Source organism: Patagioenas fasciata, chromosome 9 (genome assembly GCF_037038585.1).
Source record: "Patagioenas fasciata isolate bPatFas1 chromosome 9, bPatFas1.hap1, whole genome shotgun sequence".
NCBI classification, from domain to species: Eukaryota; Metazoa; Chordata; class Aves; order Columbiformes; family Columbidae; genus Patagioenas; species Patagioenas fasciata.
The window spans coordinates 13,354,043-13,372,209 of record NC_092528.1 but is presented as its reverse complement, the minus strand read 5'-3'; the positions used below and the strand labels follow the sequence as shown (position 1 = coordinate 13,372,209).

General features: G+C 39.0%; 1 protein-coding gene across 3 annotated transcripts in view; it reads right to left on the bottom strand.

Annotated features, from left to right (window-relative positions):
* Nucleotides 1–2,632: 2,632 nt before the first annotated feature.
* ACSL3 (acyl-CoA synthetase long chain family member 3) overlaps nucleotides 2,633–18,167 on the bottom strand; it is a 49,578-nt gene continuing 34,043 nt past the window's right edge. For 2 of the 3 annotated variants that reach the window (XM_065844403.2, XM_065844404.2), the window contains exons 6-15: nucleotides 17,950–18,100; nucleotides 17,233–17,356; nucleotides 16,890–16,961; nucleotides 16,253–16,392; nucleotides 15,404–15,576; nucleotides 14,619–14,693; nucleotides 13,842–14,033; nucleotides 12,487–12,601; nucleotides 8,454–8,611; nucleotides 2,633–6,585 (exon numbers count right to left, since the gene is read on the bottom strand). In XM_065844403.2, the coding sequence (XP_065700475.1) occupies nucleotides 6,422–6,585; nucleotides 8,454–8,611; nucleotides 12,487–12,601; nucleotides 13,842–14,033; nucleotides 14,619–14,693; nucleotides 15,404–15,576; nucleotides 16,253–16,392; nucleotides 16,890–16,961; nucleotides 17,233–17,356; nucleotides 17,950–18,100 (1,364 nt within the window). In that variant the 3' untranslated portion in view covers nucleotides 2,633–6,421. Of the gene's footprint in view, nucleotides 6,586–8,453; nucleotides 8,612–8,639; nucleotides 9,003–12,486; nucleotides 12,602–13,841; nucleotides 14,034–14,618; nucleotides 14,694–15,403; nucleotides 15,577–16,252; nucleotides 16,393–16,889; nucleotides 16,962–17,232; nucleotides 17,357–17,949; nucleotides 18,101–18,167 lie in introns of those variants that run through there. The other variant, XM_065844405.2, reaches the window with a different exon arrangement.

Below are 18,167 nucleotides of genomic sequence, written 5' to 3'. Positions count from 1 at the left end.
TCTCTCCAGTGCTACAGGATTATTCATGCCCAGAGGAGCTGCACTGACAAAGGGCTTCATGACACTTCTTTGCTGCTCTCTCCAGCATCATGGGGGGGTTGTGGACCCCATGCCTAAGACAAGCAGCCTTTGCCCTTGCAGAGGAGCTGGGCTGCTCAAGCCCATGGATCCCATACCTACAGTCACCTCCAGAAGAGATGTCTGGTCAAAAAACTCCCAGAGAGAGCTTGAGGTTATCAGCTCCAGAATAAAACAGGACTGCAGATGAAGAGAGGGAAAGAACTGACGTTTTGTTATACTTAGAAAAAAGCATTGAAAAAAGTTCTGTCTACTTTGTTAACACAAAGTCTTTTGCTGCAGTCCACCCTGGTTTCCTAACTTCACTATCACACCGTGTCAGCCTGTGGTCTCAAATAGGATTTCTAAGGCTTTGCTCCACTGAGTCAGCACAGGAATCTGCAAATCACAGTGGGCTAGAAATTTCTAGCACTATAAAGCTCTTTTAAGTACTACTGGAGCTTTCTTGAAAAAGTAAATAAACAGAGACAGACAGATGGAAATAATTTTAATCTGAATGCCTGAGATTGTTGGAGTGCAGTTTTCAGTTATCCCAGATTGGCCTGGGCCATAAAACCCCATCCAAACAGCTAAAGCTACAAAAACGGAAAATAAATTCATTCCTGGAACAAGCAGATCCCAGGTACTGGTGAGCGTATGAGGGCACAGAAACTGTTCTGCAGTTGCCACTGGAAGGACAACTAAATTTGAGCAAACCGAAGCCAGGCTGCCCAGAGCCCACAGCGGCTCCTTGGGTTCAGGACCCAAAGGCAGGCAGCCCTGGGGAAGCACACCTCATCAGCATCACCTGCCACCTCTGGAAAACATCACAGAACCCACCACTGCACACATCGAGGAGTAACTACGTGGGAGATGTTTTTAAAGAAGTATTTGTCAAGTTTATCAAGACTTCCAACAATAGGTCTCAGCAAGAAGCACTAGCATATTTTGCTCATGACACCCCTGGGTGTGTGGGCAGGACCCAACCTGCCCCTGGGACACCAGCATCCCCAGAAGCTCCAGGCTGGTGTGTGCCAGGCAGGGACACCCCAAACACGGGCTCCGCATGTGCAAATATCCCAGCAGTCACACTAAACCACAAATTTATCATTTATTATTTTCCCCCATTGTTATGTGGCACTTATGCAACTTTGGCAAGAAGGGAAGGAAAGAGGCCGCAATGCTGAATAGGCCAGATTGCTTGTTGGCATTCCCAGTTTTCCTGATAATTTTGCTATGCTACTTTAGCTGGAACAGACCAAGTTGTGATTGCAACAAAATTAAGCAAAACCAGTTTCCTTTCCAAGACACCTGGCAGTTAATACCCAGGAAACATGGGTGAGATCCAGAGAAGCAAACCGATGACAATTCTTAATGAGTTCTAGCAATTAGTTTCCTTACAGCTTATTAAGTATCCACAACCTACCTCCCAACTGCATCAAAAAGTGGCAACTATGCTTTCCAAGTCGTTCTTAAATTCTATAAATTATACACTTAAAACCAACCACCAATTCACATGGTACTAGGAATGATATCAAAAATAGTGTTTGCAGCAAGATCCCAGACACAGATCTTATTTAGAAAAAACTGAACCACATCTGATCAGTGTCATGAAGATAAGTAAACCTCTGAATCAAAGTCTGCATTAACTAGCTAAGCATCCGGGACTTTTTACCAGGTTGGGATACAGTAAGTTTTATGGGAATTTGATACAATACTCTCTTTTGCTATTAAAATTTTCATATTTCAAAATACTACTACTCTTTCACTCTCTCTAGGAGCCTGAGGCAGCAGAAACTCTATGAAAACACATGGATCTGGAGGAAGACCTTGATATTTCAGAGGGATTAAAGGACATGACCCACCAGCCCTGTTGCCAAACACAGTTAGTGTGATTGCATATCAATGGAAAGCCATTTTTTTTCATTAAAACCACTTCTGTTACAGTTGTTTCTCAAATTACCTGGAAATAATTACAAAATTAAAAAAAAAAACCAACCAAACGACACACCTGCTACTAATACAAAGCATTCCACTTATAGAGAAAACAAATTTTAGTTAGCTACTTGCTGAAAGTTACAGGTGACTCTTTCTAATATATAGTAGCTTCCGCAAACACTTAAAAATTCTCTCTGACATGTGACCTGCTCCTGCTGTCCCTCCAGCCCCTCCAGCTGGATCCCACCCAGACAGATGTGTACAGAGAGCAGCTCTGGCCCAGGAGTGCAGCTGCAGTCACCCATCTGCACAACCTCACTCCCCTGAGAATGCTCAGTCTAAATTTCCCAGTTTTCACTGGCGCCTCAGAAGGCAGGTGAAAACTACAGCACAGACGGAGCCTGGTGCAAAAGGTTCCCAGCAATGCAGGGCAGGGAGCAAAACGAGAGGACACAGCCACCACCAGGCAGGTTTCATGGTAATGAAACACTCTGAACTATCCTAACCCACTGCCCTTAAACAGCCACATGCTCAACTAAAGTGATTTAAATTCACCAGCTTAGAGCCATGAATTATCTAGGCTCAGACTGCTAAAAACGAAATACCGTTTAAAAAAACCCAAATGTATGGGGCCTGATTTGTGAAATTAATTTTATTTTTGAAACATGATATCCAATTACAAATAAATAATTCATACAACATAACTCAATTAGGATATACAATGTTCAGGCAGTTCATAGTAACAACCAAGATCACATTGAAAATGAGATTACATTAAATAACCAATTACAATAATATACAACTGGTCATTCAATTTACATTTCAGCCTGGTCCAAGGTGTATGCAAGTTGAACGTTGTTCTTACAGTAAAGGAACAGATGTACACAGTTTTACAGCAAGTCCAAAGTAGTTAATGTCACATTAATAAAAAAATCAAAGTGCTGCATTGCATCACCTAAATGTAGTTTTAGTATGGAATAAAAGCTTGTGAATTTTACAGGATCAAGGCTATTGCGAAAGAGTCTTGTATCCTACAGCAATTTCTGCACAAATTTACAAGCTTTACAGGACATTTTTAACATATGATTCCATACCCTTCTCTCCATCTTGTCTATAAAAACCTGCAGGATGTAGCATGCTTTGTGTTCTCAGCTTCAGTTGCACCTTGTTTCTTGCCTTCATTTCAGTGAAGTATTTTACTGCACAGATGGAGCTTCCCATTGAGGTATGGTCCTGCCTGCGTGTAAACTGCAGTAGCAGCAGCAGTGGTAAACCCGCAAGGTCTTTTCTGACGTGTCATTTTTTAATTTCCTAACCTACTCCTGAAACATTACTCTTTGCAAAGAACACTTATGACATCTAGATTGAATTTAGCCTAAAGTCCTGACATATTTTTAAATAACTGTAGGCATTTAAAGGAGATTCACAGCATCCTTGGAATTTCTTGGTCAGTCATTTTTTTATAATGAAATATGTAAATTTTCAGAACTGAATACACAGTTAACAATTTCCAATTATTCAGATTCCTGGGAAGTTTATATTTACAAGAGCTTTGTTAAAAATCCCCCCAGGCTCAAAGACCATTTAAAGGTCACAGCTCTTGCCATTACAAAATTCCCCACGTGACAGAGACTGTTACTTCCAACCATGCACTTTTCCTAATTTACAGCTGTCCACAGCCCCTGGGACATGAGCAACACACTCCAGCAGGTACTTCAGTTTCTCTTGTTACACTGGGCATGGGAAGACAAAAAAAAAAAACAAAAAACAGGGAGAATGACCAGGTAAAATCTTGGATGGTGTGTGGTGCATCTACACAGGGCTTCATCAAACTCCCCTGAAATTGTCTTTTTTGCAGCCTCAATGGGACACGGAAGCGCTCAGAAATGGTAATAAAGTCTTTCGTTGTAAGTCAAAAGAAAAAAAATATACTCATTGCAAATATTTTAAGCCCATACAAATATTTTAGAAGTCATTCTATGTTCAACGCTGAGGCTAAAGTTAATGAACTGCTTTACTTCTGTATTCCATTGAAGAAATAAGTGTCCACAATGAATCTGATGTCTAAAGACAGAGGAACTATATATATCAACACCCATTTTAAACATATAAAAACTGAACTGTAAAATCAAATGCACAGTTAGACTGCAACCCAATCTTGTGACTGGATTCGAAGAAAAATTTAAACTACTATTTCTAAACCATTTACAAAGTTCCATTTACACAATTTATCCCAAAGTAGATTTAAACCCTTAGCAGAATAAAATCCTAACTTCAGATTTCTTCTGAATTAACCAAAAGCAGATTTTCTTAAATCTGCTGCACAATGCACCAAGTGATATACATAGTACTTTAGCATTTTATCCATTCTCACTAAAAATCACAAAAAAATATTTGATCAATGTGCATCCTGTGCTGAGTACGTACAAACTATTTAAAAATCTGTTGATGGAGCACAGATACATATTTATGTAATTAGTCATGTTTAATATATGGTGTGACACTCCTCTACAGACTTGGCAATTTCCACATTCAGGTTCTTCAGTCATTTTCCAACATTAGCTTTATCTGTATTTGCCAGGTGGTATTGATTTATCATCTAGATATATGAAGGCATTAATCTCATTAATGTGGTTCTGATTCCTTTTTGTTGTTCGTATTTCCATTTGACTAGTGACACCAAAATTCACCATATGGTAACAGTTTCTCATAGGCAGCAGCAGGGGACATCCATGGATAGTGGGAGATGACAACGTAGCATAAAATACAGCACAAACCCTCTCTGTGCTTCATTAAAACTAAAGCACAGGGAACCTACCTGGTAGCTTCTGACTCCTATGAAACTGCTTTCTATAATCAACAGAATGGAAATGTAACATTAATTTCAATAATATTTCAGAATTTTTTAAATGAGAAGTTGTATATCAAACATCTTCCAGAACTCCCCAAATTCCCCCAGACAAAGCTGCTGCCACCCAAATTGCTGCGTGCTAAAGCAGGGCACTAAGTGAGAATCAGGGCCTTGATTTTTAGTACAAGTAAATGGTACGCATGAGAGAATAATCTGCAAATTAAAGCCATTTTAATATTTGCTTCATCACAAAGTTGACTGATGTATGCCTTTCACATTCTCAAGTAATTCTGATTAAAATATTCTTTACAGAAATATATTGAAAATAAAATTGACATCTGAAACAAATCTAATCACTCTCACTTCAAACAATATTAATCTATAGTAAAACAGAAATGAGACTCTCTCCCTAAGTGAGAACTGGGTGTAACAAACCAAGCAACGTAAATAGCTCTGGCTGACAAATACTTCAAACATGTATTTCGAAAGCAAAAAATGCAGAATTAAAGGGAGATTTTTAATGGCACAAAGGGCAGCTAGGCACTGTGTGAGGCGAGAACATAACTGTCATTATGACTTTAAAAATCCCCCAGTAAGATTCGGGTTGCAGCTGGGGCAGAACAGGGGTCTTGCCAGACTTCCACAAGCAATGAAAGAGCAAACCCAGCGTAATGTCCAAAACCAATGAGAAAAGACAAAAGTTGCTACAGTCCCTCTGCTAAAAGGACGCTGGTCCAACCTACAAAGTGTTAAGTGAAATTAATGCTGAGAGTTCTTATTCACGTTACACAACTCAACTACTGGATGGAATGATCACAAGCCATTTGAAAAGGAGTTTCTGTATTCAAGAGATTATTCTTAGGTGTAACTTCTGCTGTGTTAATAGCATCTATTAAACAAGCTTTAACTAACACCTGCAAGAATACCTGCCTTTCTGCAGAGCCGAGCCACTGACCATCTCTTCATTTTCAGGTAAAAATAAAAGCAACCATTAGGCACATATTGAAGGTGTGTTAGATCAGCTGGAATGCCAAACATCTCCTCCCTCAGATTTACACAGAAAAATAGCACAGCAGCAAATAACTCGGTCCTCTGTTCAACAATGATCTTGTTACAAGCATTTTCAATGTACACAATGTCACAACATCAATACCTTCTTACCTTTAAATAATTAGGTAAAAAAAGGCCCCCAGTATAACCGTTTCTTATATAGCCAAGTTCTCTCTATACACATCCAAATTTTAAAGATACAAATAAAATATTATACAGGATTTATAAATGTTTAAAAACTTGAGGCTTCAGAATCATGGTTTCCCAAAAAGATTGGGAAAAATCCACAGACTGACAAGGTAGCGGAGAAAACTGGAAAAAAGGAGACAGACACAAGTTTGCTGCCGTAACATTTTACTAAACTTGCCAGTCATCATGGTGATGTTATCAGAAATAACAGCTTAAGCTGCAAATGAGGAACGGTGGTTTTGTGTCTTGATCCCAAGTGTTGAGACAGGCAATTCAAGTATTTTCTATTTGATCCAAACTCATCGTAGCAAAGTGGTGCAGAAAAAAAAAAAGAAATTATTTTCCATTTTTTCCATACATTCGATCAATGTCCGTTTGATAGTATGCTGTAAGCTCTTTGCGTTTTAGTTTGAACGCATCTGTCACTAGACCAGTCTCAGGGGTCCAAGGATCCGGGCTCAAACGAATTTTTACTGGTATTTCAAACTTCTCCAGATTAGCTGCAAAAAGAAACATTTTTAATATAAAATGCATATGTAACCATTTTTTCTACAGTTAAGCACAAAAGGAGGAACCGTATCGTCACACAGAAAAGCACACGACATAAATGAAAAATTACTCCTTAAATCCCCCATTAACCACAGGGCTTTGAAAACCCGTGTGGTCACAAGTGGAGTGACAGGATCCACTGGTAACTGCAGTTTCCATAGCAATACTGAAATAAACTCCAGCTGTTTGGGTATCAGTGCATGGTAGTGACAACCTCAAAACACACGCCATTGTATCATTCTTATGGTACTCATGTTCTGGAAATAAAGTCTTAAAATCCATACTACTTAAGCTTGAAAAAAAACCACGTGTTTTTTACTTTTTTCCCTGATTGTCCTAAGTTGTTCAAGGAAACTTAAGTTCACACGGTGGCTGTTCCCCTTACTGAAACAGAACAGTGCTCTGCATTTTATACCTTCAGCACAAAACACTGCATCATTTGCAAGAGCTTCTGCTATGGTTTCAGACATAAGAAAAACAAGTAACTTGAAAAAGTAGCCAACAGATGGGCAACATAAAAAAAATACATAGTTTTGGATTAAATTAAAAAATAAAAAAATTATTATTATCCTGTGCAACATGCCATTTTCAGACTTTTCTGCACCTTTTACTCCCCTTGACGTTAAATCACTGGGTTTGGAGGGTTTTTTGCAATTTAGCACTAGAAGTTGTAATAGTACTTTAAAAGTAAAGCCTACAATGCCAGAGTGAAAAGCAAAACCAAATATAAAATAACATCAAAATGTATAAAAATGCCTCAGGATTAAATCAAATATTCTATTTCATCAATTTTAACAACACGTTTAATTCTCTTTGGAATAGTTAACGCTGCACAAAAAAAGAAAAGGCGAGTGACTTTGTCCATGCTCTCCATCACAGCAGCTCCTTAGAGCGACTCTGCCCATGTGCTCCAGGCAGTGAAGAGAAACAGCCTGGAGACGGGGGGCAAGGAAAAACCATCTGCTGCGGCACTGAGACTACACTCAGAGTAAGAGCATGCTCCTGTAACAGATGTCTGCAAATATACCAATCATAGAGCTTAGTATATCCACAAGTAATACAGAGAAAAGACAAAGATTAACAAGACAAGGATTCCTGGAAGTATAAAGTTATCTGGCATACAGAAGATGATTTCAAATCACAAACTGAATGAGCAGATGGCAGCGTTAAAACAAACATGAGGCATTTCTTCAGATAAACACTGCTGAGCTCTGCAACTCCACCACCAGATACAATGGATACTGATACAGAATATTTACATAACTTTAAAATGAGACTAGAAGAGTTAATGGGAAAAAAATTACTGAAAATTACGAACTACAAAGACACAGCCTGCAGTTTAGGAAAACCTTCAGATTAAGTCACTGGAAGGTAGGGAAGCCTCTGTCACCACGGGCTTATTTCAACTATGCACAGGTATGTAGTAGCATGTGAGACTGTTCCAATATACAAGATGGATCTATATATGACCCGCATTCTTTTGGACCAGCAGCTAAGCCCAAACGGATACTTCAGGACATGTTAAAGAGCACCAGACACATGCACACACACACATATGTAGGGAATGGAACTGGGCTGAAGTTCGCCATGTTTTTATATTCTTTCTCAGCTACTGGCCACGGTTTAAAAAAAAAAACAAAATTACATGAACAAGGATTGACCCAACATATGTTCAATTGTTGCATTTCTGTGTATGAAAATTTCACTTCATATATGTTCTATGAAACATACACACTCAAGGAAATCTTTTGAGGGCCTACACTCATCTATTTCAGACATTACAGTCTGCAAGGTCCATACTTTCTACCCAGGTACTCACCTGCCATGGCAGCCTCAGCCAGCAACTTCAGCACCTCTTTTTCCATCTCAGGACTGTTGCAGATCTCTTCCCAGGTTCCTTTAAATCCTTTCTTTCGAGCTAGTTCTACAAGCTCCTTTTGATTTGGCACAACAAATCCAATGACATAAGAATGGAAACTGAGAAGCATAATGTACTTTAGTATGAATTTCGTAAAGTTAACAAGTCTTCAAAAATAACATTTCAAGTTGAGGATTCACACTTCATACAGAGATATTGCTCATAACGGTTGGCTTTTGTTCACCTGATAATCTTTCTGAAATAGTACGCAAATACCCCTGCTTGATTAAAAATAAGTGGAAAGAGAAGCTACTTACCTTACAGCAACTGGATTGCTTCAAGGTGTGCTGTCCATATGCATATTCCACTGTGTCTCATGCTCAAAGCTTTGGGAAGCAGCACCCACACGATGTCACTGCGCCCTGACTCTCCTCATGTTTTGCATCCCGGTATGAAGACTGGTGTGCGGCTTCCCTACCTCAGTTTCCTCTCAACTGTAGAATCCAGTTACTGTAGAGGAGTAGAGGACTGCAGTGAAGAGGGGTTGGAGAGCAGGTTGTGGAATGAGCATATGCACAACACATCTCAAAGAACACCTGCTTCTGTAAGGGAAGTGACTTCTCTTTCTCTTTCAAGTCCATACGCACACTCTACTGTTGGCAATCTTTATCTGCTCCTGATATGCCTAGAACACATGAAGCTGTGATCGCAAAGTCTTTGGAAAACACTGAAGAACTGCTTCCAGCTTGTGGTCCTCATCCAGTATTTCTGTGGTTTATTTAGGTGTAAGTATAATTCACATTTCCTCTCTTTAAACTGACTGCTGTTTTCAAGCACATCTCCATCTAGTCAAGCTTGCTCTGAATTCTAATCCTGTCCTTTACTGTACCTTTAGTCCTGTCCCACTTTAACCACTAACAGATTTATTAAATCTTTTCAACTCTCACCTTCACCAGACAGATCATTAATGCAAAATCCAGAACCTTAACCCCAGTATGGAGATTACTTCAGCTTATCCTTTAACGGTTCCAATATAATTTTAAAATACTAACTCTACATATCCTTTCAGTTCCTGTACACTGCAATTTTCTCCTTTGCTACTGGTATGAATATAATGGGCATCTGACAGCAGCTGTGAAGATTTTGCAAAAGTCCATTACAGGCTGCCCTGGCACCATCTGCCGACAAGCTCTGCCTTTTGGCTGACTCAAAACTGCTCTTGCTTCTCTCTTAATAAGTACGCACTTACAGAAAGACTTCAGATTAGCCTCAGTATCACTTACTGCTTGCACCTCACCTTCTGTCTGTGCCTCTCTCAGATTTCTCCCCCCACACACTCTCATGCTCTACTCTGTACTGAACCCTCGGAACATTGCCTAGGATCTGCTCTGTGATGTGTATTACGCATGAAAGCATTCACAACAGAACCAATTCTGGCACTTTGATCCCTGGCTCCTGTAGTCTTTTGATATGCCTAAGGTCATGTCCAGCAACAGCATCTCCAGGGATAAACAGCACACAGAAGGAACCAGTTGGCTGGGTAAGCCTTAAACTTTTGGTTCATCTAAAATTCTGGCTCTTCCTAGAAAGAGCACCTTGGAGCTCACAGCTCCTGGAATGTGTAGCTTTTCATTCTATATCACTAAGTTACACCTTCACTTGCTGCAGTTCAAATGCTAAAGCACTGTTTGTCTTGAGAAGTACCCTGATGACTACCTCTTCTCTCTGGAGCAGCTACTTCACCTTCCACTACTGTTTCTTCTGCAGATCTTTGGAATTTGCTATTAGCTTCTTCAGTCTTGGAGGTCATAACAACAGCATGAATTAAGACACTTTCAGAATTTGGTCCTTAGGACCTCATTAGTCATCTCCTCCACACTAAATGTCTCTCCTACAGCAGGGATCCCTGTTCCCTTGCTGTGCTTGAGATTCTACCTGAGTATGGCCCTCAGACCTATGGCAAGACATATACAGTGGCACCATATGTCGACAGCACTATCTTTATTCTGTGAAGTCTGGTCCTTATCAGCTCCCCTTAAGCTTCCTGCTCAGAACTCCCTTGGGTTTTTTGCCATGTTTGCTCATTTTTCAGGTAACTGAACTACTCATTTTCCTGACACGATGTTTGAGATCCAGTGAATACATCCTGGATGGGTGAAGTGCTGATAAGGCAGCAGAAGTCTCCTCTGAAGGAGCTCTAATCATGATCCCTTTCAGCAAACATTTTATTCCTTATCTCATGGAGTATTTTGTCTGAAGGGGTCAATTAAAGCAGCTTTTGAGGCTGCGTTATCATGCAAACACTTTTCATTCCCTACCATCATGTTCAGAGGAGCTTTGCACCCCAAGATATAATGTTAAATCACAATTTTTTGGTAAAAGTCTGCCCTTCTTGTCCTTTTGCATGTGGGAAAGACAACAGCTACAAATGAAGGACTCCTCTTGCATACAAGATCACCCAAAGTATAAAGAGAGACAGGATATAAGAGAGGATGTAGGCACTGCTAACAAAAGTCTTCGAGCTCACACTGAAGTGAGTCTATACCCACAATGAAACGTGCATACAGACAATCATTCAGGGAATCCGTGCTACACACCTACTTATGCCAAATTACACACACAAAGGTATTAAGAAGAAATACAGCAGCAGAAAAAACAATCTGGAATGTACCTGGATTCTGTTTGCATACTAGTTTTAAAAACCGCTCATAGGTTTTCCAGTTTTTAAGTAACAGACAAGACACAGACTATCAGAGTCAACTGCCTGACACATGCAATGTTATATTGACCTGGCAAAATTAACACAAAATTTAATAGTACAATTCCAATAGTGAACTTCAGTCCTAGAACAGCGGAAATGGCCACCTGTAGGAACCTCTTTCTCTACAGACTACAGAGGGTGCTCAGAACAGGCACATGACCTTGGGCAGTCAAAGCAAACACGAGATGCACCCAACAGGTCAAAAGCCACAAATAAAGCTTAAATATAATGGAAGTTTTCTCAGCAGTGGCATGCGCAATGCACATTAGCATATTGATCCAAAACTGTCAAAACTGAAGTTACAGGATGACTACCATTAGTTTACACCAAAAAAATACCACAGAGAACCAGGTGAACAAACCAAAAGTTAATTTTCTATTTATTACCACTGAGCAATTCTCTGGTATGGTTGTCCTGGCCTCTCTCAAACAAAGCTATCAAGTGGGGCTGTTTTAGCCATACTGGAAATCAGAATATTTCTGATCGTTCAGAATGACTTTCCAAACATCAAAATGACAACAGGAAAGAACGACCACCTGAAGTATATTTATATATGTATACATTACACACAGGTAGGAAATTCTACAAATAGAAACCTAAGACATTTAAGCCCTTATATGTCTAATCCACCAGTACATGTAGAAAGCAAATAGAGAGGACATTTGATTATCATTTATTAATTGTGTGTTTGCATTGTGGTTACAGAATATCTTCTCTCAAGCTTCAAGGCTTCTGCTGGTGTACTGCAGGGGCTAAAAAAAAAAAGTATTTTCAGCATGCAAAGCCAGCTTCTGGGCTGTTGGTGGGTTTTTTCCCCCCACCTTCCTCTGAAGTACAATGGTACTTCCTCTGAAGAACAGATCACAGCTAAATACAGCAAGCACAAGGTGTCCTAGGGCTTCTATAGGTAATAATCTGTAAAGTGCTTGAGTGATGTCTGTTATGAATGCACTCAGAGCTTAGCTGCTTTTTAGATCAGGAAAAAGGGAATGAAAGAGCCTCATTCTTGGCATTTTCCAACAAATGATGAAAAAAATGGGAACGGAAAAATAAAAACATACATTTCAGATGTTTTAGTTTTGCTAAAGAAAGTTATTCCTTTCCTATTATAAGAAAAATCCTTTTTCAGCTGGCTTAAAAAATTCCAGATATTGAGTTGCAAAAACTCTTGTTTATGGCTCCAGTAAGACAGACAAAGAGTAGAGCAATAACAAAGAAACGGCTGCCTCTTACCTGCTTGCATACACACAAATATTATCTACCAGTGGAAGAGTCTTTAGAGCTGCTTCTACTTTGCCAAGAGAAACATATTCTCCTGCCTGGAGCTTTACAAGATCTTTTTTACGATCTATTGAGGAAAAAAGGAATTACATGTTAATTACAGAACACAAAACTTCAGACAGTGATTCTATACTTTTCTGAAATGTATGTACAAATGCCAAAACGTAAGCTGATTCATGTTTGATGAATGTACCAGGAACATTTGATATCAGGTTTCCAGGCTTCACATTTTATCGATTTGTCCCTCACATAAAAGTGAGGGACATTTCAATTCCATGCATTTTCTGCCTTTAGAACAGCATTTCCTATATGATGGCACTGTCACATGAACAGAAGACAACCAGGATTATGCAAAAGTCACTCTGGCTAGAAGCACACATATTGTGCTGTCTGGTGCAGATGCTAAAGGCAGGAGTTGCACCATTTGGTGATATTTTGCTATTTAGTCTCAGGCTAAATCCATATTTAAAGAGCAACTGTTCAACTGCTATATGAAACACAACAATAAGAAACAAACACTAAGCCCAAAGCGCTTGATGTCATTGTACGCAGCCCAAAGGCAACTGTGATGGCAGCTGGCAGCACCTCTCCTGTGCCACACACCTTCATGCGACTCGGTGCAGCCAGGCAGGGGGTTCTGGGGCTGCCTGACCTGTCTGACCAGTGCAAGGCAGCTGTGAGGAGACCCAAGATTCTTCTCATATGATAAACCAAATAAGCTTAATTTTCAGGATTAAAGAGCACCCTGAATCACCCACTGACTTCAAGAAAGACACCTGGTAGCTTATAGGTCACCAATTTTTGTGCCTACAGGGGTCAAAGAATTACAAGCCTATCACAGGCTTATGTATAACACCTTTACCTTAGTATACCTTTCCCCTAGCTCTTTTATGATAAAGGAACATTCTTCTTATAAAAGAATGGCCAGATTAAAAAAAGGCTTACTTAATTCCTGAGCACATATTACCAAAATAGCCCTTTCACTGAATCAAATTCCACACTTCCAAAACGATAAAATCCAAGGCAAGCTTGTCTAACTCAAGTAGCCAATATTTAACTCTTTAATTACTACTCAGTCTCACTAACAGAGTGGAGTCAATGTTCAGACTGTTCCAAAAGGAAGCCAGTTGTTTTACAAAATCAGCTTTTAAGACACGTCATCAAGTTTACACTAACACATCAGAATTTCCCTTCCATATATGGCAGGGGTTTGGATTGCATGCCAAGATACGGAGGGGTTTTTCTGGTTAACTACAGTACTTAGAAACCCTGAAAAACATATAGTTATCCTTAATTTATTAACTCACCAATAATTTTTAGACATCCATCTTGATGAAACTCTCCAATGTCTCCAGTATGGAGCCACCTCTGACCATTCTCATCAATAGTGAAATCTTTTTTGGTCCGCGCTTCATTTTTGTAGTAGCCCACAGTCACATTTTGCCCTCCAATGAGAATCTCACCTCTAGGATATGGTTTATCAGTGTTGTAGTACCCACCTAAAAGTATGGTTTTTATTAAGTTAACAAGAATTAAAATATTCTAAAGCAAGAATTCCTAGTTTTACTATTTAAATATAGAACGAAACACTTTAGTGAGTCCTTAGCCAAAGTTACCACTTGTCTGAATAGTTCAGTAAGAGAAGAGGTGGTTCCAATTCTTTTTCCTATATGAACAGTTATTTAACGTATATTTACAAACAGAGAAATTGACGCACATACAGAGAGCAAATGCCACCTCCCTGCAATCCTTCTGCCAGAACTAACAGGTTTTCAGTTTCATATGGGCTTGAATTAAAAAATAAAAAATAAATAAAAGATAAATATCATCTCATATTTTAGGAAATTTTAAAAACCTACGAGGTTTCACATTAGCCCAAAACACCTTTAAGTATCACGCATTTCTACTCTGCAACACATAAAAGCCTACAGTGAAAGGAATTCACCTAAGTACATATATTATGATGACTACTTTTAAAATTATTTCCTAATGGCAACAGAAGGTATCATGCATGCACTTCAGCTGAAGTCTTCTGAATCCAGTACCTTTCAGACAAACATATAGGACCTTTCTTGCAAACTCACCTTCTTCCCAGTTCAGTAACTTGATTTCACAACAGACTAGAGGTGCTCCCACTCTCCCTGTACTGTAGTCACAAGCTAGAGTTTAAAAGAGAGCATTTTTCAGGAAAAAAAAAAAAAAAAAAAAAGTTTTACCAGAACTGATTAGAAAAATCTTTGTTGTCATGCACCTTATTTAGTGAAAATGAACTATTTGTTTCTGAACTTTAATTCATAAAACCAGATTTCCACAAAAAAACCCCCACACATCACAGAAGTTTGTGGATCACCAATTAACATAACACACATTCTACAAGTCAGCATAACCTAGCCATGAACATTAGATACTCCTCATACGAATCCTAGGTAAATCACACCACTGTCAGAAAATAGCAGCTCTGCTTCTGTCACCACTGGGTGCGAGTGAAATTTTAGGACTTAAAGGCAACCGAAACCATTAAGTCCCATTACATGGAACTAAAATCAGGTGCAGGCTCTTACATTCCATTTTTAATATTCCTAGTGTTCCAGTATACTCACCAAAATTAGAAATAATTTGTTCAGTTCAACTGGTAAGTGCAATAATGCCAAGATTCCATTCCCACTATTACAGGTTTCTCTATCACAAATGAGAACGTCTATTTTATATGTAGGTCACCAGCTTTAACACAGTGTGTCGAAATGAGCACTCCTACTGTTTTACACATTTACAATTACAAGTAGTCCCCAGGATGCCCCAGTTATGCTTGGTGGCACAGGGCAGATGCACAGACTGGCACAGATGACCCCGCTCAGCGTGGCTCACGCACCTTCCATGATGGTGCCGGCTCCGGCTGATTCCGTCAGCCCGTACCCCTGACCCACGGGGCAGCAGAAACAAATGTTCATGAACCGCTGGGTCGCTGCCGAGAGCGGAGCTCCTCCGCAAAGCAGGATGCGAAGTTTCCCACCTAGCAGCATTCGTACTTTCCGGAAAATAAGGCTAAAATGCAAAGATAAGAGTATGTATCTGTTGCTTTAAAACACAACAAGAGAGTACCTAATTTTGTATCTGAACTGAAAGTTTCCACCATCTGAACTTCTATGGCAATGAAAATTTTGATGTAGCACGTTAAAGTTTTCAAAAACACAGGCACAGATTTCTAAGCTTGTTTCCAAATTCTAACTTCAAGATGGGGTTAAATGTTTTAAGAACATAGGTTTAAAGTCTTGTGATTTTCTCCCCAAAATAATTTAAATAAGCTGTATAAATTTTGCAATTATATTATCCTTTAATCTCACTAAAGTTGGAATCGATCCTTATGGGTTCCTTCCAATTTTAGATATTCTGATTCACTTCTGTGAAAACATTATAGTCTATAGTTACCTACAGGAACAGACTTCCCATCTTACCCAAAAACTGTATAGATACATTATTAAAGTATTGATGAAATAATGCAACCGATATAAAACTCCTCTCAGTTTCAAGTTAAATAATGCTCAAATTATATGAGTAAATATTTAAAACCATCACACATTTGTTGTTTCAATTTACACTTAATTACAGACTCATTCAAAATGTCAACAATAAAACAAAGAAAAGCACAGGAAAAATCAGATACTACTCTTATGGCAAGACTTTGTAAAGCATTTTTTTGTGCCCTTAAAAATAAAATTACCTATCACAGAGCGGGGTAGTATAACCTTTGGAAATCTGTTCCATTTTGTAGTTGTAGGCCAAGATAAACAGATTCCGCTGGAAACTCGTCATTTCATTCACTTTATTCATGACGTTTTTGTAGATCCGATCCATAATTTCCTAGTTACATAAAAAGATTAACTCAAAGAAACAGAAATCCTAAATTCAGTACAACAAAAAGGAAACATGATTTAGAAATTCTAGTGAGTTTCAGGTGCCAGTGTGCTCCAGGCTGCCTCCTCTTCACTGCTAAGAGACAGCAAGGTGTCCACAGACAGGAGGAAGGCAAACACACCTGAGGAGGAGCACCAGGTAACCCCAAGCCGCCTGTTGCCAACTATCTCAGTCCATTCATTTACTATGCTGAACAACAGATGACTAACTGAAATGGCAATCTAATCCCCACAGCTGTTAAAACTTTGAAAAATGCTGATATTCATACAATTGATGTTTATCCCCAACATACAAATAAATTAAAAAAAAAAATAATCTAAGCTCCCTTAACAAAGGTTCTTTTTTTTATTTACATGATGATTACATTAATTTTGTTGTTAAAAAATTGAACTATGAATATTTTTAAAATATCTTTTAAAATTATTTATCCTTCAGTTACTCACCGGGACAGCTGCCATTAGGGTTGGCTTAAGTGTCGTAACATCACCTTTACTTCCTTTCTTTATTTTAGAGGACTAAAGGGAAGAACAAGCTTATTAGCAGACATATTCAGGATTTTTAATATGAGAAACAAATGACATAGGACATCTCTCAAACCATCATTTTCATTTAAGTTATATGTTAACAATTAAAACTAGTTCAGAGTACCAATCATAACCACCAATACACTGTTTCATGAATTATAGAAAAAATTTGTTATATTTTTAAAGAAATATTACAAAGACCTGCTGTAAGCTATCATATATGTATATTTTTTAACCATAGGGGCTTACATCTACAACGTACCTGGTCAGCCAATGTCTGAGGCGAAGAGTAGCCAATGCGGCACCCATGAGACAGACACACCAGCTCAGCACTCAGCTCCAGAACATGGGCGAGAGGCAAATAGCCAATATAGACATCTTTTTCCCTGTAAAGAATTTTTAAAATACAGGTTTATGCTGTACCATTAAAGTCCTCAGATGAGTCACTAAACTAAACTTACACAGAGCATACTGTAGAACTAGAGAAAGTGGAAAAATGCCTTTGAGCTTGAGAATGCATTTCAAATAATATGGATTTTGTTTCGAAAGCTGCATACTGCACACTGTACGTTTAAGGCATGAACAAAGTGTGATGTTTACTCATCCCAATACAACCAAACGTGTTATGGTTGTAAAGGCAACACCATGGACAAGATTAAAAACTGCACCAAACAAAGAAACCACAGAATTTAACAGTAACCAAAGGCAGTACTGCTTAGGAAGCTTTCAATCCTCCTAGTGCAAGGTGACCACAGGGTTGTGTGCCCTGGTCTTGCCCATATGGAGAAGATGAGAGAACAAACAGCACGTGAAGTGATCCTGTCACTTAATGCAGCACAGAAAGATGCTCAGACATCAGCGCATAGTATGATGTGTCACAGACAAAGCAATCTAAAACTGTTAATGTTTTACATAGTAGTTAATCTGAAATTATATGCAGCTACCTGACTTTTGCCGGTAAATATCTGTTGGTACATACCCCACTTTTGGAATTCTCTCAGCCATTCCAGTTATCCCAGCAATTATGTTGCAATGAGAGATCATAACTCCTTTGGGAACTCCTGTGGACCCACTTGTGTACATGATCACCGCAATATCCGAGGGCACAGGCCTGGTCTGCTGTTTGTGTCCTGTAATTTGTGTTAAAAAAAGGGAATGTATAACGTGTGGAGAGCTTCACAGACTGGGAAATGTGAT